This window comes from Barbus barbus (genome assembly GCF_936440315.1).
Source record: "Barbus barbus genome assembly, chromosome: 28".
NCBI classification, from domain to species: domain Eukaryota; kingdom Metazoa; phylum Chordata; class Actinopteri; order Cypriniformes; family Cyprinidae; genus Barbus; species Barbus barbus.
This window is the reverse complement of record NC_136756.1, coordinates 8,522,707-8,544,067: the sequence shown is the minus strand read 5'-3', so window position 1 is coordinate 8,544,067 and position 21,361 is coordinate 8,522,707. Positions and strand designations below refer to the sequence as shown.

Below are 21,361 nucleotides of genomic sequence, written 5' to 3'. Positions count from 1 at the left end.
TCTAGTGTGGACTTTATTGTTCCAATTTAAGTAAAACTTACAAACGGCTGGTGCAACCCTATCCTGAACAGACCCTTAACACCAAATATAATACATCAGTTGACTGTGATTTCCTCTTTGCAGCCTGTAAGTCAGATGTACCCCACACAGACTGTGCCTTACCAAGGTAAAGATCATAGCTGGACACTATAAAATCTGTACAACCTACAGTTCAAACTCTTACTGCTTCGATATAAATATTGCATTTAATTGTAGTTTTTTCAGGTGCAGATGTGAATGTTTGAAGGTTGGGATTGTAAATGATTGTCTGTCTCTTTAAGGAACTAGTGATCCTTCAGTCACATCCTTCTTGATGACAGAGGCTCGACAACACAACACTGAAATCCGATTGGGTGTTGGTAAAGTGGCAGACAAACTGGACCACTTGTCTTCGAAGGTTGGTATATTATTAGTCAATATTTCTAACTACTACATTACATACTTGCACAATGTTTTGAGAAATCTCTCTTGTTTTTCAGATTGATGACCTACAAAAGCAAGGCAGTGTTTCGTTGGGCTTATCGAATGTATCCATGGAAACAGCAATGATCATGCACAACATTCAGAGAATCATACAGGTGATTGACAGTCATTCATATTTGTCAGTACTTGCAGAGTTTGTGAGGGAACTACAGACGGATTATGAGTTGATGAAAAGCTACTAAAAATGTAAAATATAAATAAATAATTGTAAAATAAAAACAATCAATCAAAATAAAATACTTAAAAAAAAAAAAAAGCTGAAATATTTTGTTGACCTGCATGTCATGTGACTTCATTCATTCAGGAGAATGAATGTCTGAAGAAAGAGGTTTTTGAGAAAAGTTCCCGCATTGAGGAGCAGAACCGCAAGATCGGCGAGCTCATCAATCAGAACCAGAGGTCAGGATTCAGTTCAACACTCTCACTTTAGATTTGACTTCTTACTTTTTTGTATCTTTCTATGTTTTTTGTCTTGTTACCTGCTCTTATCCCCATCACTTCTTGTCTTGTTTTGACTGTCATGTCAAATAAGATTGTGAATCGAGGGTGTTTGTGTTTGTGTAGGTATATGGAGCAGAGTAATCAGCTGATGGAGCAGAGAAACGACTCTCTGAAGAACAGCAGTGAACAGAATCAGGCCAGAATACTGCAGGCAGAGCAAGACAAGGTAACTCTATTAAACAGTCCAATCTATTACACACACACAATAACACGAGAACAGCTCTGTTTCAAAAGTTAGTGAGCTGCCATGCTTTCTACTGCCTACTTGGGCTGATAACTACATCAGGTGCCTGATCTGAAGTGCTCTTCTTAGGCAGCATCTTCACTTGGTATACAGTTAGCGCTCCTGAGGTGAAGCGCACAGGAGACTCAACTCCCAGTGTGTTTCAATAGAGTTTGATGTTAGCATATTGTGAATATAATGGTGTGATACTCGGTCGCTTCAGGATTGTGCGAATTTGGGAGTGCAGAATTGAACTCGAAATCCAACAAACTCTAAATTTTTGCAGCAGGTTTTTGTATAAGTTTGTCTAAATTCCCACAATTGTGTGAAGCAATATAATGGACAGACTGCATATAGCTCTGGGACTTTACCATTAGGTTAATAAGTGTTTGAAAGGAAAGAAATGTTCTGATATGGGACAGGCCCATTTGAGAGGGTAATATTTAATATTTCCAAGTGATCTTTATTAATTCACAACTTGCAATTTGTTCGATTCTGTGCAAGAGATCCACTATATTTACATGTAAGCATATGGAATAATGAATATAACATATATTGGGGTGGATATTTGTTAGTCTTAATAATGCCTGATTTCACCAGTAGATTAGATTTAAATAAATATATAATTTTACTGGCTATGCACTTTTTAAATATTTGTTGTTGTTACTGTTGTAAATTGTATTATATAAATGCAATTCATAGTTGTATGGAATTCTTCATTAAATAAGTAAAAAAAAATGTAATTCATAATATATATTAGTGCTATATTAGTATATATTAATGTATATTAGTCAAACTATTAATACAAATTTTGGTTACATAATATATGTGTGTGTGCTGTGTATATTTAGTATGTATACTGTAGATAAATGCACACACATACATGTATATATTTAAGAAAAAGGTTATGTTAATATATTCAATATATTTATATCTAAATTAGAAATATAATGTAATAAAAATATAATAATTAGAAATATAAATTTTATTAATATAAATGTATACATGTAAATATATTCTTTGTGTTTGTGTGTTTATGTATACATAATAAAAAATACACTACACATATATATATATATATATATATATATATATATATATATATATGTATATATATGTATATATATGTAAACAAAAACTTTTATTTTGGATGCGATTGCGATTTAATCGTTTGACAACACTAATATATAATTATTCACTATTAAATTATAATTTTTGAGATTCTTAAAAATTAAATATAAATTTTTAACATGTATACTATATAATCAATGTGACTGATTACTGATTTAATGTCAGCGTGCAAGCTGTGATTTCAGCAGTGCAAAATTATGAGTATTTCTTTGCTGGAGTCACCATTGCCATGTGCATCGCTGACCAGAACTGGAAGTTCAGTCATTGTGCACAAAAATATTTCCAGATAATTTCTCTCTTACTGTCACTAACGCTAATTATATAGGTACTTCATGATTATTGGTGGGTTTACACTGAAATACAACCAAAATGCTGCAAATATCACAGTCATTTTTGAGAGAAGCTGCAGCAAATTCAGTCACTTTAGCCTGTAAAAATCAGCAAATGTTCAAAAATAATCTGACCAAAAAGCATTAAGTAAAATATTTTTATTTTTATTTATTTTTTTATTATTTAATTATTTCTTAAAGACTTTTTTTTATAGAGGATACACGTGATTCTGCCTTAGTTTTTTGCCTAAATAAGGCACAACCATTTGGAAAAGCCACCATGGTCTCTCTAAAAGAGATGTAGAAGAATATATTCCCAGAATTCCTGTTTTTACCACAAAAATCAGTCTCTTTACACACAAATTTTAACATTACAGAAGAATCTGGTATTCATAACATTAGCAAAAACTCTTAAATATCTCTACTGTTAACGCTTCATTTGCTGCTAAGCCATGTATCTCTGCTCTGATTGGTTAATTAACACTGCTCTGATTGGCTGAGAGCCTTTAGCGGTGACTGCTCTCTTTTCCCAGCATGCACTGCCACAGGAATTGAGTTGGGATCAGGTGAGCAAAAGCGCTGTCCCGCCTCATCCATTTCTTTATAGTCTTCACTCACTGTTTCCCATCATTTATTTCAGTGAAGCACTTCCCATTTCTCTTTCTGTTTTCACTCTTTGTTTTAACAGGCACCACTCACTAACCAATCAGCATTCAGCTCTCAGCAGAGATAGATAGTTCTCCCACCATATTTGACGTATCTTCTTGCCACTGGTTTTGTTTCTTGTATCTTTTTTCTTTCCAGTCCCATCATCATTTCATCTGAGTAATGCTGTTGTAACATGAGTTGAGGATGAGCTGGTTTAATGTCGTCTCTCTCTGTATCTCTCTGGAAGGCACGCTTGACAGAGGAGTTGGCTTCGTCCACGGCGCGCGTGTCGGAGCTGCAGCTGGAGTTGAGCTCTCAGCAGCAGAAGACCACAGCGCTGCAGACCAAACTCAACTCGGCCCTGCAGGACAGTCAGCAGCACAGCACACACGTCACAACACTGGAGGCGCAGATACTGGGTGAGCAGCATCTGTTAAGCATGAGTTAAACAAGTGATTCACTGCAAGATGATCTGTTGATCGCTTGGTTTCTAGTTTTCTTGCAGTGAAATCTCTGTTGTCCAAAATCGAAATTTGCAAAAATATGTATTAAACAATAAATATGTGGGTGAATTTCACAATAAACATGTACAGGTCACATTTCACTAAAAAATAAAAGAAAAATAAATGATTTGCATATAGATTTTTACATTATTTTTAATTAAGCATAATAAATGCAAATGTTTTACCTTTTTAGTTTTTTTTTCCAGTATTCTTCAGTATTATTGTATTACAGTATTTTTAAACATCATTAAAATATAAGAAAATAAATAAAGGCAGCATCACAAGTATTATCATGATGCATAAATAATGAATTTGTGGGTAAAATGTTTTGAAAATTATCACTAAAATAATGAAAAAATGCTTAATTTTCTCTAGTTAAAATATGCTTTTATTCTTCTCTCTTTTTCATTTTGGGGTGAAAAATGACCAGGACATGTTTTTTTTTTGTTTTCCTTTTTTCCTATATTAGTATATATTAATGTATATTAGTCAAACTATTAATACAAATTTTGGTTACATAATATATGTGTGTGTGCTGTGTATATTTAGTATGTATACTGTAGATAAATGCACACACATACATGTATATATTTAAGAAAAAGGTTATGTTAATATATTCAATATATTTATATCTAAATTAGAAATATAATGTAATAAAAATATAATAATTAGAAATATAAATTTTATTAATATAAATGTATACATGTAAATATATTCTTTGTGTGTGTTTATGTATACATAATAAAAAATACACTGCACATATATATATATATATATATTATGTAAACAAATACTTTTATTTTGGATGCGATTGCGATTAAATCGTTTGACAACACTAATATATAATTATTCACTATTAAATTATAATTTTTGCGATTCTTAAAAATTAAATATAAATTTTTAACATGTATACTATATAATCAATGTGACTGATTACTGATTTAATGTCAGTGTGCAAGCTGTGATTTCAGCAGTGCAAAATTATGAGTATTTCTTTGCTGGAGTCACCATTGCCATGTGCATCGCTGACCAGAACTGGAAGTTCAGTCATTGTGCACAAAAATATTTCCAGATAATTTCTCTCTTACTGTCACTAACGCTAATTATATAGGTACTTCATGATTATTGGTGGGTTTACACTGAAATACAACCAAAATGCTGCAAATATCACAGTAATTTTTGAGAGAAGCTGCAGCAAATTCAGTCACTTTAGTCTGTAAAAATCAGCAAATGTTCAAAAGTAATCTGACCAAAAAGCATTAAGTAAAATAGTTTATTTTTTTATTTTTTTTTTAGATTTAATTATTTCTTAAAGACTTTTTTTATAGAGGATACACGTGATTCTGCCTTAGTTTTTTGCCTAAATAAGGCCCAACCATTTGGAAAAGCCACCATGGTCTCTCTAAAAGAGATGTAGAAGAATATATTCCCAGAATTCCTGTTTTTACCACAAAAATCAGTCTCTTTACACTAAAATAATGAAAAAATGCTTAATTTTCTCTAGTTAAAATATGCTTTTATTCTTCTCTCTTTTTCATTTTGGGGTGAAAAATGACCAGGACATGTTTTTTTTTTGTTTTCCTTTTTTCTTTTGTTATATATTTTGTTTTTTGTTTATTTAATTAATATTCTTGTTTTTTTAATTTGCTTTGCGGTTTTGTTTTTTTATTTTGTTTTTTGTTTATTTGGCCTTTATAAAATTACTTTTGTTTTATCTTTTGAGGTTTTTTTTTTTTTTCAGTTTTGTTTTGTTTATTGTTTGGAACTATTTTTGCTTTCAGTAAGGAAAAATTTGTCAAACATTAGTAACTATGGAAAATTGCATGGAAAACACCTTGTTAAGGCTTGATGTAAGTATCTGTGTGTTTCAGAGCTGAAGGAGACAGCAGACAGAGTGCAGAGTCAATACAAGATGGAAAAACAGAAACGAAAGGAACTGGAGCACAAACTCAACAACATGGAGGAAGAGCTACAGGACTTGAAAACCGAGAAAGACAGTCTGGAACGAGTGAGTAATTCACACTTCTGTCTGTGTGAGGGGAAAACAACAAATGATTGAATCCTCATCTTGTGCATTAAACTGTGTGATTCAGACTCTCTCTGAGAGAAAGAGGAAGTGGCAGTTGGAGAGACAGCGGTGCGATGAGGAACTGGAAGAGGTAAGGAGGGCAGGCCAGCAGGAGTTAGACAACCTCAGGAGCCAATTACGTAAAGCCAGAACGAGCACCAACCAAGCCGCAGCTGAACAGGTAAATGTGTTCGCACATGATGACAATAATTAATCCATGCTGAATTCATGGCAACTCTCCTTACGCGTTCCTAACAGTAACTGGGTGTGTAAAGCTGTTGACACTGAATATATGTTTAAGTTAGTAGTTTTACTTTTGTGCCCGTGTGTAGCTGTCTCAGCTGCAGGCTGATCTGGAGCAGGAGTGGCAGGTGAAGTGTGATCAGGCTCTGGCAGCGGCACGTGAACAGCAGAGGAGAGAGATGACTGAACTCACAGAGCACAGAGACGCACTGCAGCTCAAACTCACACAGCTGCAGGACAAGGTACACATACACTACACCATTAGGTTGATTTCCAAAGTTTATTTCCAACGGGCTTCAGCACACCTGCCTGCAATTTTCAAGCAGTCTTGAGGAGCTTGATTGGCCGCTCCATGTGTGTTTGATTAGGGTTGTTGCTAAACTCTTCAGGATAGTGGGTCCCCAGGAACAGGATTGAAGACCTCTGCACTACACCATGTGCTGAATCAAATCCAGTACTTCATACTAATTTTTGGGCGCTTATTCCAAAAGTAGTGGCTGTTTTGCTTGAGCATATCAAACTTTCTCACAAAATATGGTGTGTTTTGTAGCATTCTAAGTTGAATGATACATTTTGAATACTTTTTTTATCCTTAAAATTTTGAAATACATTTTGAAGCTTCTGACATTTGACTGCTTTTGTTTTATTGATAAGTAATACATATATATAATTTGAAAAATAATCTTTCTTTGTGGGAAAAAAGGCTATACATGATGGAAAGTCTGTACTGATATTTTTAATCTCAGCATTTCAAATGTTAATAGGCCTTTTTTTTTTTTTTTTTTGCAAATCAGCTTATATTGTTTTCATGATGCAGGGCTATGCTATAGATGAAGACACGCACGCAAGGACACAGAAGAAAGTCTGCACCTGTTAATCATACTTTGACAAGAAAAGTCTTGTTAAACTCATTCATATTTAGTCTTTTTCTTAATCGGTTGAACAGACAATCACTTATTTAATCAAACTACCGTAACACAATTTTTTTTAATCTCCTGTCCATAGTTTAATACACTCAAACAGTCCCGTGAATCAGAGGAACAGCTTTTACTACAGCAGCAGGACCAGGGAGAAGAGCTACAGGCCTTCAGAGAAAAGGTGAAACACTGAGCAAAAACCAGATTCACCAGTTTCTAGTTTTCCAGTCAGCATAAAAACACCTGTTGTAATTTTTACATCAAGTTGAGCCTCAGGCTTCATCACTCTGTGAATTTGTTTAAAGGACTAAATTCTTCTTCTTTTTTTTTTCAAGGAATTTCTTTAATTCTTTCAATGTTAGTCTGTTGGTTTTGTAATGTTAGTTTTCTTGCACCAAAAATAGTCATTATTTAGTTTTACCCAACAATTTTTAACCTCTCTCTGACCCTTTTGCCACTGTATTTTCAAGACTTCTAAATGTAAATGACTTCTAAATAATAAAAATGTGTAACTAAATAGTATATAAATAACAATATGTAAATAATTGGCTAAGCTCTTCGGTGTCTTCAGGACTTGTGTATAGGTTGTGTAACATGTTGACAGTGGTCTTGCGTGTGTTTCAGTGCTCTGCGCTGGAGCAGAGAGCGGCGTTGCTGAAGCAGCAGGGGGAGTTGCGGGTTTCCGAGCTGGAGAGGAAACTGACGGAGCAGCAGCAACAGACGGACACAGCAGAAGAGGTGAGACTTCTACCACTCCAACTCCAACTGTATTACATCAACAAACCAATTAATAAGGTATCATTATAATTGTGAATAATAATAAGAAGAAGAGGGTGTATGCTGTAGTGTCAGTGTCAGTATAATGCATCAAAACCTCTCAGTTTGGAGCAAATGTCATAAATCTGCACAAGATTTACCAAGAGTAGAGTAAATGTTCAAACAAGCTACGCCTCTGTAAACTGGTTTTATATAAGTCTTGAATCATTATCTTAAACCGTAGATTTCTGACTGTTGTTTTCCAGTATTATTAATGTTGGTGTTATTATACTGTACATTAATTTGATGCCTTATTGTAATAACGTTTACATACATTTTGTGTATAATAAAGTTAATAAATGAGTTAAACAAAAAAATGTAAGGAAGTATGTACATTGAAAGTTAATTTATTAAATTAAATTATTAAAAAAAATAATAAATGTTTTAAATATTAATTTAAATAAATGTAACATGAATTTTGATCACTGGTACTATTGACCTAATCTGTTTTTATTTTAATTTATGTATACACTACTATTCAAAAGTTTGGGGTCAGTAAGAGTTTTTTTTAAATGACTAAAAATAGTTATTTAAAAAAAAAAAGTCTTGCTGAACCCAAAAGCATTTTTTTAAGTTATTTAGCAAAGACCAAAAGTGACAGTTAAGACATTTATAATGTTACAAAAGATTTCAAGTAAATGCTGTACTTTTGAACTTATTCTGTTCCATGGTTTTATACAGTTTCTACAAAAATATGAAGCAGGACAGCTGTGTTCAACATTGATAATTATCAGAAATCTTTCTTGAGCAGCAAATCAGCATATTAGAATGATTTCTGAAGGATCATGGGACACCGAAGACTGGAGTAATGATGCTGAAAATTCAGTTTTGATCTCAGGAATAAATTCGGCTTTGGGAATAATTGCAATGCCTTAAAATAGAAAGTTATTTTAAATTTTTTTAATTCAAAATTAGTTTTTATTGTATTTTTTTATTTATTTAAAAAAATAAAGTATTTAAAGCGTTTAATTTTCATCATATAGTAAGCATAGTCTGGATGGATCACACTTTCTAAGCTCTGCTGTGTTTATTTTCAGGTGAAACGCGTGATGAATGGAGTGTTTCAGTCTCTCAGAGGGGAGTTTGATCTGAACGAGACCTACGCAGGAAGTGCTGTACTCCGAGTGCTGGTCAGCACTATCAAGGTCTGGCAAATCTCTGTCCAACACAATGTGAGCTTTGTGCTCAGAATCTGAAAATGCTTCATTCTGCCAATAAAACATGCCACAAAGTGTGTTTTTCTCCTCCAATCGCAGAATGTCACACTGCAGCTGCTCACCAAAAAAGAGAGATCTTCATCTGAACACAGTGAAAAAGAAGAGGAAGAGGAGGAGAATGAGGAGGAGAGGGAGACTGATGCACAGCCTAGACATGAGGTGCATATAAACGGCCAGAGAGAGGAGGAGGAGGAGGAGGAGGAGCAGAGAGAGACAGATTCTGCAGGGCAGGATGAAGATGGACAGCAGCAAGTGGAGAAGAAAGATGTTTCACCTGCAGAGAAGAAGAAAGAAGAAACGGAGGAACTCGAAAGAGAAGAAGACAGGAGTGAACAGGAAGTTGTAGAAGAAAAGAGTGAAGAGAAAGTAGGAGAAGAGAAGGAAGTGGAAGTTACAGAACGCAATGTGCAAGATCAGGAGATCAGTGAGAGCGGTGCAGAAACTAAACGCGAAGAAGAGATTGAAAGTGACATCACATCCAAACAGGAAGTGACCACAGAGCCTCCGGAGGACATTAGTCCCACACAGGAAGTGAAGGTAATTGATGAGAGTGTTTCAGGGCCTTTAGATGAACCAGAAAGCACACACATGACATTAACTGGACCTCCCAAGAACCCACCACCACCTCCTCCCGCTCTCCAGGACGAGTCCAGCGATACATCTGCACTGCTCTCCAGGTACGCACTCAACCGCTAACATGATCAATGTGCTTCACTGTCATGACGACAGATAAAAAGAGAAAACACTGCAAATGATGAAAATGAAAATCAGCATTTACTCACCTTCACGTTGTTTTAGTATCGAGATAATATTAGTTATTTTGATATTATATATATTTAAGAACTGAAAAAAAACAATACATTTAAAATATTTAAAAACTCTCTCTGTCTATATATCTTGCATGACTTAAGTAGACTTAAAAAATAGTGCACAAATCCTATAAAGCACTTTTATGGTATGCTATTTGTCCCATTTGTTTTTACTCACGATCATTGTGTGAAAGAGCAGCTGGAACATTCTTCAGAATATCTCCTTTTTGTTTCACGGAAGAAAGAAGTTAAACAGCATTAGATTAACATGAAGGTGAGTAAATGAGGACTGGATTTTCATTTCACAGTAAAATAGATTTCTGTAACAGATCATCTTCTAATATGTGAGAGCAGTCTCGTTCCCACGAAAGTGCATGGCAGCACAAACAGGATACAGTCAGTAATTTGATTTCACAGCAAGTAGTCTTGCAAGTAATTAAATTTAGTTTGTTGACGTCCCAGCACTACAGTTTATCTAATTGAATCATTTTTAGGATTGTTGGTAAACCTCAGAAATCTTCCCATTACTGTATAACACTGTAAATTAACTTAAGCGTATCAACTAACACAAGCTTACACAACTTTAACATTCACTGTGAGCATGCGTGTCATCCAGACGCTCTGTCCTGTTTCTCTCTGTCTCTCGTCTCATCTGTGCTCATCCTGCTATTCTCTCAGTCTGTCTGAGAGGGTAGAAGAGGAAAATGGAGAGGAACCATTTTTCCAGAGTCCCACCCCTTCCCAGCCCCCATCCGCACCTGCACACACACCCGCACCTGCAGCCGCAGCGGCCGATGAAGAGGAGGAGGAGCTGGTGAGCAGGGCTCTCTCTCTCTCACTCACACACACACACACACACACACCACATCCATCTGCTGCTCTTCATTCTCACAAACTAATTATTTGATTGTCATTTAAAACTGAAAATGTCCTTTGTAGACAAATCAAGTCGTTTTTAAGAAAGTGTAATTAACCTAATTAATGATTGTTTGTCATTTAAAGGTCTAGAGATTGTCTTCTGATATTGACAGTTTCCCAGTATGCTTCTTAATATAGTGTGAATGAATGCGGTGTAGTGGTTTAGAGTTGGTTACCAGAAGGTTGTTGGTTTGATGCCCACCATGAACATGCGACTCCAGACAGATCTGTAATACTAGGAGAAAACTGTTCTCCTGTAAATGATGGTTCCTTTCTGACTATAATCACTTGAAAGTCGTCATAAATAAAATGAATAAATGCAATATATTATAATAAAAAAATAATATTCTAAAATTTAAAGCGCATTGTGATGCATTGATTCCATAACGAAAATTCAGTGCATTCATTATATTACTCGAATACTATTACAGTACTATAATTTAATATTACTGCAGTACTTTATTATAATTTTACCATTATAATATCCAAATACATTAAACAATGATTTATTCAGATTTTAATTTTTGAGTTTGTCAGTCTTAGCTGGTGTATTTTGTCAATATTTTACTACAGAGCAAGTTGTCACTCCAGTTTTCGATATGTAAGATTTAAGTCCAAAATTTTTGCACGGTAAAAAATAAATATTACCTCATGTTTACACACTGCCACCGAAACTTTCGTCTGTCATAAAACAAAATTCGAATCAGGTTCGATTTTCTGTGTTTTCTCATCCATAGCAAGCATTTTGATAGGAAAGGATGATGAATACGAAAAAAAAGAAAAAACATATGAAAATTTCGGACTCAGTGTGCAAGGACCTTTAATGTTTTAAAAAAAAAAGTCTCTTAAGACTGCATTTATTTGATCAAATATAGTGTACACAGTTACATTTATAGTAAAAGCTGTACTATTTTGAAATATTATTACAACTTAATAGAACTGTTTCCTATTTTAATATTTTCAATCAATAAAAAATATCCCGCACACTATTGGTCCATGCTAAATATAGAAATTTATTACAAGAAACAGTGACGTTTCGGTCCACTAACCTTCATCAATCAGTGGCCCGAAACGTTGCTGTTTCTTGTAATACATTTCTATATTTAGCATGGACTGATAGTGTGCGGGATATTTTTTATTGATTGGATTCGACATCGTTGTTGGAGTGTTTTTCCTACGAACCTATCAATTTCTTAGGTGTGCTGAGTTTGTGTTGATTGACTATTTTAACATTTTAAAATGCAATTTATTGCTGTGATCAAAGCTGAATTTTCAGCATCATACTTCAGTCTTCAGTGTTACGTGATCCTTCAGAAATCATAATATGCTGCTCATGAAACATTTCTGATTATTATCAATGTTGAAAGTTGTGCTGCTTAATATTTTTGTAAAAACTATTTTTTCATGATCCTTTGAGTATAAAAGTTCAAAAGAACGGCATTTAAAACTGAAAACCTTTGTAACTCAAGGTTTAATGCATTTTAAGTACTAATTTCTTTCGACCCCAAAAAAACAAAAAACCTCCTACTGATACCCACACTTTTGAACAGTAGTGCATAATTATGAATATGCCCAAATGCATCATTACAAAATAGTCAATCAAACTAAATAATGACTGGATTTCATGATGCATCACATGATTTAGTGAAGAATTGTAACTGAATTGTCATTGTGTATTCTGTTGTGAAAACAAACTATAAAATTGAACCAATAGTGTGATTTTGGGGGCAGGACTCTTGTTTGTTTGACCAATAGCAGAGATTATTAATCAGTATATGCCATACACATTGTTTTTGTTCAGGTGAACTGACTGATGCTGTTGTGTGAATCTCCTCAGAGTCTGAAAGGACGCCCTCCTCCCGCCCCTCTGTTTGGTGATGACAGTGATGATGAAGATGACCTGGACTGGCTGGCCTGATGTGAACTTCCACAATCGAGTCTTAAAAAATAAAAACAGTGCCTGATGTCAGACGACTGCCGGCAACCACGCCAGACAATCTCTGACAGGAGTAAATGATGTTTGTGTGCCGGGCCGCAGTGGACACGGACTTTAATTAGCGGGTTGGGATGGTTCTAGAAACATTTCAGTATTTTCTGTGATCAAAGAACAGTGAGTAACTTCCTGGCCAAAACCTTAAAAAGCATTTGAATGAAATCTCTCTGGCAGTATGGATCTACTGCTGCTCATAAACTGATTTACTGCACATAAAAAAAAATCATCTTTAAATCTACAAATACTGTAAATCATAACTTTTTTTTTATCTTAATTTATGATATAATGTGCCCATCTTTTACACAGGGTCTTGATGTGTAATTCAGCCTGCTGTCTCTGTTCTTAATATTTATACATTGTGCTAACAGCAACTAGTTGCATATTAATAAAGAAATGAGACGGACTGTCACAGTTTCTTTAGTGTTTGACTGATTTCTTTATCAGGTCCTACCTTAAAAGAGGGAAAACTGTAATGTGACATGGAAAGTTACCAGTCAAATACATCAATAAAGGTAAGCAGTGATATGGGTTACAGTAAGGAAGAACAGATTGAATTAATACACAGTGTGCATTAAGTATTAATAATTCAGTGGCCCATCGTCAATCATTCGGCCTTTATCACCTTCACCACAAATTCATCTATATAACTTGTCTCATTCATAAAACACCAGCTGAAGGGGCTTTTGCTAATTTAACTGCTTCCTCCTGATATGAAACTGTACAACTGTTTGCATACAAAACAAACCTGTTCATAAAGAACACGTTTTTGCATTCTTTGCGCTGCTTTTCCATATTTTATGTAAATGTGCGCCAGATGGACGTTTGACGGTCGCGCTCGCCAAGACACATGACACGGCATTCTACATTCACAACGCTCAAATTAAAAGTAGCTCTGTATAGTATAGAAGCTCGTTTCCACCATGAGATAGAAAAACCCAAATTGCTGCTTTTATCATGTTTTTCTTGCAATTCTATCTCACAATTCTGTTTTTCTCAATTCTGAGAAGAAAATTCTGAATTATGAGATAAACTTGAGAGATTGCAAACTCAGAATTCTGAAGGAATAAGTCAAAAGTGTAAGATATAAACTCGCAAGGCATAAATGTAGAATTCTGAGGGGAAAAAGTCAGAACAGTGAGAAGATACAAACTTAGAATAGCGAGATGTAAACTTAGAATTCTGAGGGGAAAAAGTCGTAGTTGCGAAATATAAACTTACGATGCGTAAACAGAATTCTGAGGGGGGAAAAGTCAGAAATGTGAGAGATAAACTCCGAATAGAGATATACAAACTCACAAGGTGTAAACAATTCTGAGGGGGAAAATAATTGAGATATAAACTTGCGAGATGTAAACTATTCTTTTTTGGAATTGTGAGATATAAACAGAAGGTTGAGAAGATACAAACTTAGGCCCCGTTTACACTAGTGCGTTTTCACTTTAAAACACATAACTTCTGCTACGGTTATGCCTATTGTTTACTCCGGCGTTTTCAAGGTTGAAAACGCTGCAGCCCCCGTTTTAGTTTGAAAACTCCAGGGTTGCATTTCAGTGTAAACGGAGCAAAACTGAGACTTTTGAAAACGATGGCGTGGCTTCCCACATTCGCACTGTGTATCCTTGATGACCGTGTAGTGTAAATGGAGATCGTTTCTGAAATGCAGCGGAAACGCCAGTGTAAACCGGGCCTTAGAATATCGAGGTGTAAACTCAGAATTCTGAAAGCAATTCTGTTCTAAAAGCATGGCTCAAGTTAAAAGTAGATTTTTTTTTTCTTTATCCCACAGCCCTGTCTCGTGTATTTAAAGGTCTCTTTGACCGTTGCACTCGTGTCTTTTTCAGCGTCTCACACAACACAGTTTTAAATACATGATAGTCAGGTTAAAAGAAGTTTGGCTTCCAAAAACCTTGCATTCTTTATTCCACTGTCCTGTGTCGCACATTTTTTAAATGCAAAAACGTATTCTATGTGAACGGCCCATCATATTGTCAACCAATCAGAACTGAGATCATGGACTGATTGTTGTTACCAAAAATGAAGTTGCTTTTAGAAAATATATAAGAAATTGAGCTGATAATCGCTGGCATTCATGAAAAGGTGCAGCTTTACCCAAAGATACTTAGTAGTTTATAAAACCTTTTGCTTTAATGCCGTTTCTGCAGATGTGATATGTTAGTGTGCGAGACGTCACTAAGAGCTTGGAGGGCAACAAAACATTTGCATACGGCTCACTATGTCATTAGGACAAAGCAAACCGAAACGGACGGGCTGCTGTCCTGTGGAGGTGTTTGCGTTCCTGAGCTCCCAACGGAGGTCACAAAAGACGCTGATTCAGTTAGTGTCTTCATATTTCCCAAAAAGTGCTTGCTTTAGATGAGTGTCTGTCTGTAGAAAACCCACCACCAGTGAAAGCTGGTGCCATACGACAGCGAGTCCATCAGAGGAGTTAGCGAGGAGAGATTAAAAAAATAAGTTTCATGGTAGCGCTGTGTGAACACCAGAGATGGATCATCGCAGGTCTAGCATTGATACAGTGCCTTCTGTGATTCTAATGTGGCTGCCACCCTGAGGGGAAAAAAAAAACAAGACAAAAAACTATTTATCATACACGACTCATGAAACATAAAACTTATGGCCTTTCAAAACACAGGTAAATAATAGAGGTTGATGTCACTTACAGTAAAAAGAGGAGGTTCTTTGGGGTGCGGATGAAAGCCTTTCTGAGTGCAGGTTGAGATCTCCTCCATGCCGTAATCTGTCAGCCTGAAGTAGCCCGTCCTGGACAGGTGCATCAGTATTACATCTGCGCTTCTCAAGAGTTCTGACTCCAAGGCCCTCATTTCACTTTCATTTTATAACTTTTTTTTATATACATTTAGATAGTTTATATATATTTTATATAATATTATTCTTATTATAATCATGTTTTTGTTTTTGACCGGTTACATTTTTTCCTCAGGAATTTCTAAGCAAACAAATATTTTAAAGATTGACATCCCTTAAAATGTATACTCAATATAGAAATTCCCATTGCTTTTTAGAATGAAATCTTTCTGATTCACTAATGAATGATTCAGACACTTTGAGTTGAAGTGTCCAGATTGCATCTCACTTGTGCCGTCACTGCTTTCATCTTTCTCATGACTGGACTTACTCATTGAATTTGGGAGAGCAGACGATGGCAATGGACTCCGGCAGCATCATCTGGTATGAGCAGTGAGTGTGCAGGTCAACGCTGGACAGGAAGGCTGTTTGGGTGGGGTGAGTCTGTGGAGCAGAGCGACAGCGATATCTGAATGATGACTGCAGTAAGACAACTGTATGCCTCCACTGTACTGACAGACATTCAGGGAAATTGCCATTTCAAAAAGATATTTTGTCATTGATCATTTTAAAATATTACATGCTATTGCATATTTGTTGTTCATATCAGTTATATAGCAAGAGAAGGCAGAAGCGTGATGTAAGGTTGCAACTCACGTGTATCCAGCCCAGTGTGATGAGGTTGTGCTGGTCCTGCACCAGAAACAGCTCCTCTTCATTCTCTGTGTCACAGTAATCTGGACCTCCACACTGCTTCGGCACAATCACGTGTGTCACCGTGAATGCGTTCCTGTTCTGCAACAGGCACACAAACACTCTCCAGTCAGATGCCTTAATGCATTGTATTGGTAAAGCTTATCCAAGAATTGTATTAAAGGGTTTTATCTATCTGTCTGTCTGCAGACTCAGCCTGATTAGGGTAGCAAATATCAAGTCTTTCTGTGACAGGTCTCATAAGTACTAAACTGCTATGCATCTTCTCTATGCTACTTTCTATAGTTAGATTCTATATCGAGTGAATCTGGTTAAAAAGAAAACAGGAGAAAACTAAGAATTTATTGGATGAACCAGTTCACCAAATCGGACTGAACGTCTGTAACAGTTTGCAGCTCGAGCAGCACAGATCTACAATTTACTCAATCAAAACTCACTTTCGGACGCCTGACAGTCACTCCGACTCGAAATGAGCCGAAATACCGGCGCATGATCCTATGATGCAGGGTTTTTTCCAACTCATTCAGTGCTCCAGTTCCTCCAAAAGTCACTGAATTGAAGAAAAAGTTGAGACTGAAGAACTGATAAGCTGCCGTTATGAGCATGTATGAACCGAGCACTTGAATGAAGTGGCGAAATGACAGTTTTTATTAGTTTATTAAGACTAGTTCATTCATTTTATATGTTCATATTTTATATTTAGACATAATTGGGTATACATGACATCATTGGGTATATGTGACACTGCATGATTATGTAAATTAACTGGTGAAACAATTATGTGAACCAGAAGCAAACTGTCCAAAAGATCCAGTTCAAGGAAAAGACCTGGAATTTCCTGTAGCCTGAGGTTGTAAATAATGCTCAGTTTCTTGCACAGACTGATCGTTTCACTTCATAAGGCCTCAATATATCATCAGGGGCCACTATTCATTTTGTGCCGCCTGATATGCTTTTTTGACTCTCAAAGTGCCGGTAGCCGCTGACCTACATATTATGAATCACCAAAGACCATGGTTTGGGCCAAACATTTTCTTTGCTGTTCTACAGAAGAAAAAAAAGTCACCAACATCTTGGATGGCCTGAGCGTGAGTAAATTACCAGCGAATTTTCGTTTTGGGGTGAACTACGCCTTTAACAGCTGTTTATTCCAGTTTAAATATTTATCTTTATCTGTTTTAGCAATTAAATGTTAAATGTTTTAGCTAATTTTTTACGGCAAACATTCATCTTGGTCTGACAAGCCTTTCATATTGAGGCTGGTAACAGGCAAAATTTAGGTGACTCGCAGCATTCAATTATGGTACAAAATCATAATAAAATGATTGATAAATCATGTCACAAAGTCATACCAGTCTCCCACAGAGTATCCCACAGGTTTCCACTGCTCTTATGGTGTTGTTATTGGCCAATCGCAGAAATTTACCGCAAAGCTCAGCAGGAACAGCGATCTGCCGTAAACCATCGACCAATGTAGCTGAAACACAAAGAGAAACACCATAACAACCTGAAAACACAGAACAAGAGGCTGCTCTATGTTTGCTGAAGATTGAAGGCAAGCCGTACCGTGACCTGGTTTAAGTGAGCGGTCATAGGTCGGGGGTGCAGCTGGGCCGGGAGCTGATGGATTGGCCGAGGGGTACTGTGGGCTCTGAGGGGGAGTGGGGGACTCTAGGTAGGGCAGAGGGGGACCCTGGATCCCAGGGATGAGCAGTGTGTCGTCTTGGTGGGGCGATGGTGTGTTGAACTCATTGACGCTGTGACGGTCCTGCTGCCGGATCATCTCCTCAAACATACTGAACTGTTCCTGCTCCAGCTGCCTCCTCTGCATGTCTGCCACACGCCGCCTCTCTGCCTCCAGCTCACGCTGCCGAGACATCTCCCGCTCCAGTGCCTGATCTTTTACACGCTAGAAGATGACAGAACCACACTCATAAGACTGACCAAGGTGAAAAAAAAAAACATGTGCATCTTTAACGTTGAAATGAATCATACCAAAAACGTCAATAATGTATATGGAAATTAGACTAGGGATGTAACGACGCCCCCCAAACAAATGTGACAATTCAAGTTGATGTTAAACGAATTGCGATACAATCAGAGTTTATATGAATGCATCTCTGAGGGGAACTGACTGCCTTCAGAAAAGTTTAGATGGTATTTTCTTTTCATCTTGTCTGTGTATAATCAAAGTCCCTTTAAAGCAAGTCATGTCACTCGGCGGCCATCTTTGAATGGTCATCGCCATCCTCATCCATGGGGAAACATCAAATTCGTTAAAACTGTTCACCATGCTTACGATTAAATTTCATATTTGAAATCACCAATGAAATCTGACAACAACTGTATCATAATTGTTGTTTATTTTGCTCAAATAGCACTTATTTTTCAAATAAGCCTGTTTTTCAGGCTAGACCTGCCAGTGTGCATGTGCAGTCCTAGGCACATGTCTCAGAACACTAACGGTTTCTATAGAAACCGGGACTTTTAATGGCAGCTGCAGTGACGCGCTGACATTACCGATTAGGGATTGGCTCTTTTGCTCAGAAGGCGGGGCTTCGTTTGATAGAGTGGCCATAAGACACGTCTTGGGTATTCTATAGTCTTTGGTATTATGCATATTAGAATAGTGTTCATAAGCGCAGCTGCTTTGTTTTACAGCAATAACCAAGGAAACGCTGTGTCGCTGCTGTTCCATAAGCGCCACCTGCTGACAGAGAGTGACTTTGCATTTTCATTCAGCCCGTCTGCTGTTTTAGCTTCAAATCTCGAAATTATACAACCTAATTTGGATTAAAAACTGCTCGTGCTGCATGTATGCAGCATCTTTGTTTGGATTGTGATTAAAAAACAGTGGTTGCCTCTAATTTTAAATAGAAAGAGCACAGGCAAAGCCTTAGTTTGTTTATATGAACAGATTTCTTTTATTTGTGTTATTTATTTAGTTTTGTTTTAAAATTTTATATTTATTTTCATTTTATGGCATATTTTAATTTCGCAAAGAAATGTGCAGCATTTTGTCCAAGCAATAATAAAAGGACAGTACACCTTTTCATTTGTCTTAAATCTAATAAAAAAAAACTGTGAGAAAATCATATTGTAAAATCAGTATCGTGAATCGGGAGTTGAATGAAACATTGCATCCCTATATTAGACTAATACTATTTTTTTTATAATTAAATAGTAAAAATAATGAATAAAAATAAATAAATTAATTGTATTGTGACTCTCATTAGTCTCATTAGATATTCATTCAAGTAATATAGTATGTTTTGTGTAAAAAGTTTACTTTTAATTTTCTCAAATCGTGAAAAAATTATTACCACACACACACACACCCATAAATAGGCTATATAGAATTTAACTTTTTTGTTTTTGTGGTAACTGGGGATTGGGTGGCTCTGGGGATTTCCATGGTAACAAAAAATATATTGCATATCCTAGAATTATGGAATTAAAAAAAAAAAGACTGGAATTTGGGGAAAAACACATCTCTGAATGCATTACTGCAAACAGAATTAGGAAAATGTGTTAAACTGTCATAAAAACAAGTTGGTTTCATCAGTTATGCTTTTATTCCATGAAAAGGTTTGCCAATGTTTGGAAAACGTGTCTCACCTTTTTACTGATGAACTCAGCATATTCTTTCTCATATCTCCTCAGTAAATGTTTCTTTAGCTGCTCTGCTTGAGGAAAAGCGTTCTCCTTTAGCTTCTGTGTGAGGAACAACAGCAAAATTGAGACAACTAACATGGTATGATGAAAATTTGAGATTATCGATCTAGAGTTCACTAGACTAGGTTACCCTTAAAGTCTCCTTCTTCTCAGAAATATTAGACAGCTTATATTCTGGATGCTTGGGGAGCTTTTCAATAAAAAGCCTGGTGGGTTAAAAAGAACCAGAGTTAAACCTGTTATAAGACAACTGGATATTACCAACATTACATAAATAACGGAGACTCCCATTAAAGTTAAAGAGATACTCCACCCAAAAATGAACATTGTCATAATTTACTCACTCCCATGTTGTTCCCAACCCATTTTAATTTTTTTCTTTTGCAGAAGAACACTGAGACTTTTTTCAAGTCTCAGAATAAGTAATAAAGATAATTTGGTATGACATGAAGGTCAGTAAATGATAAGTGTCTGTTTAAAATGCAACAGAAGGAGCTAGAGCGGCATTCAGGTCTTCTTACGTGATGTATTTGTTGTAGAGGACAAAGGCGTGCTCTGTGTTGCCCTCCTCGGCGTACACGTGGGCCATGCGGATCATCTCCATACCCGAGCGGAAGTATCGGCGGAGGGGCACTGCCTCGTTCATGTCCACCGCGCAGCCCTTCTTGGTCAAGGCTCGCACCCGTTCATCTGGGGTCAAACTCACATCGGCGTGGTCCAACATCATGTGGCCAACGTCCTCAATCTATGCCTCCAAACCTGTGATACAAATGAGGACACGTTACAAATAAAACTGGATTTCTCTTGCACTTAATAATTCAGATAATAATCACAGATTTACTATACAAATACATCAACTTAATGAATGACACATTAGTTTACATATGTCTTAAAGGTACAGTAACAAAATTCATATATTCTTACTTTGTAGTTTATATTATACTCACTAATAAGTAGTTAACAATACCGTGCTGACATAAAGATAACTCCAAACAAGTGATATATCACATTCAAAAACTAACTTTACATTATTTTGTATCATATCCCAAAATAACCAGGTGAATAGTTGTGATACAGTATGAAGATTATGAATTTGCGCAGCTAGCTGGATAATGTTAGATTATAAAGCTTTATAAAGTCTTACCGTGGTAATAACGACAGTCTCTGTTTTCCAGATCACGATCACATTAGCTGGGGAAACTCATCCATCGCCTTTAACTCTATTTCATTGAAATAAAGTCGCGTTATGTGGCTCTGTAGCCATCCTCTTCGCTTTAATCTCCACCACTCACTCACTTCCTCTTCCGGTAT

General features: G+C 36.2%; 2 protein-coding genes across 4 annotated transcripts in view; one reads left to right on the top strand and one right to left on the bottom strand.

The window, feature by feature from the left end:
• The window catches only part of fkbp15b (FKBP prolyl isomerase family member 15b), a 22,441-nt gene extending 8,850 nt beyond the window's left edge, over positions 1-13,591 (top strand). The window contains exons 15-30 of one of the 3 annotated variants that reach the window (XR_013782224.1): positions 124-166; positions 321-436; positions 519-617; positions 827-921; positions 1,087-1,189; positions 3,602-3,773; positions 5,729-5,865; positions 5,951-6,106; positions 6,258-6,410; positions 7,174-7,266; positions 7,710-7,823; positions 8,939-9,046; positions 9,158-9,865; positions 9,934-10,201; positions 10,606-10,741; positions 12,683-13,252. Coding sequence is in view for 1 of the 3 variants with exons in the window: in XM_079382770.1 (XP_079238896.1) it covers positions 124-166; positions 321-436; positions 519-617; positions 827-921; positions 1,087-1,189; positions 3,602-3,773; positions 5,729-5,865; positions 5,951-6,106; positions 6,258-6,410; positions 7,174-7,266; positions 7,710-7,823; positions 8,939-9,046; positions 9,158-9,795; positions 10,606-10,741; positions 12,683-12,763 (2,244 nt within the window). In the remaining 2 variants the exon portion in view is untranslated. Of the gene's footprint in view, positions 1-123; positions 167-320; positions 437-518; positions 618-826; positions 922-1,086; positions 1,190-3,601; positions 3,774-5,728; positions 5,866-5,950; positions 6,107-6,257; positions 6,411-7,173; positions 7,267-7,709; positions 7,824-8,938; positions 9,047-9,157; positions 9,866-9,933; positions 10,202-10,605; positions 10,742-12,682 lie in introns of all 3 variants that reach the window. The other 2 variants (XR_013782225.1, XM_079382770.1) reach the window with 2 other exon arrangements.
• Positions 13,258-21,361, bottom strand: stambpb (STAM binding protein b). Its single transcript, XM_079382771.1, has 10 exons — positions 21,195-21,361; positions 20,572-20,809; positions 20,181-20,256; positions 19,994-20,089; positions 17,942-18,284; positions 17,728-17,852; positions 16,319-16,456; positions 15,993-16,105; positions 15,517-15,616; positions 13,258-15,403 (listed from the first exon to the last, which is right to left on the bottom strand). The coding sequence occupies exons 2-10, from the start codon at positions 20,775-20,777 to the stop codon at positions 15,347-15,349; spliced, it is 1,254 nt and encodes a 417-aa protein (XP_079238897.1). The 5' UTR covers positions 20,778-20,809; positions 21,195-21,361; the 3' UTR covers positions 13,258-15,346.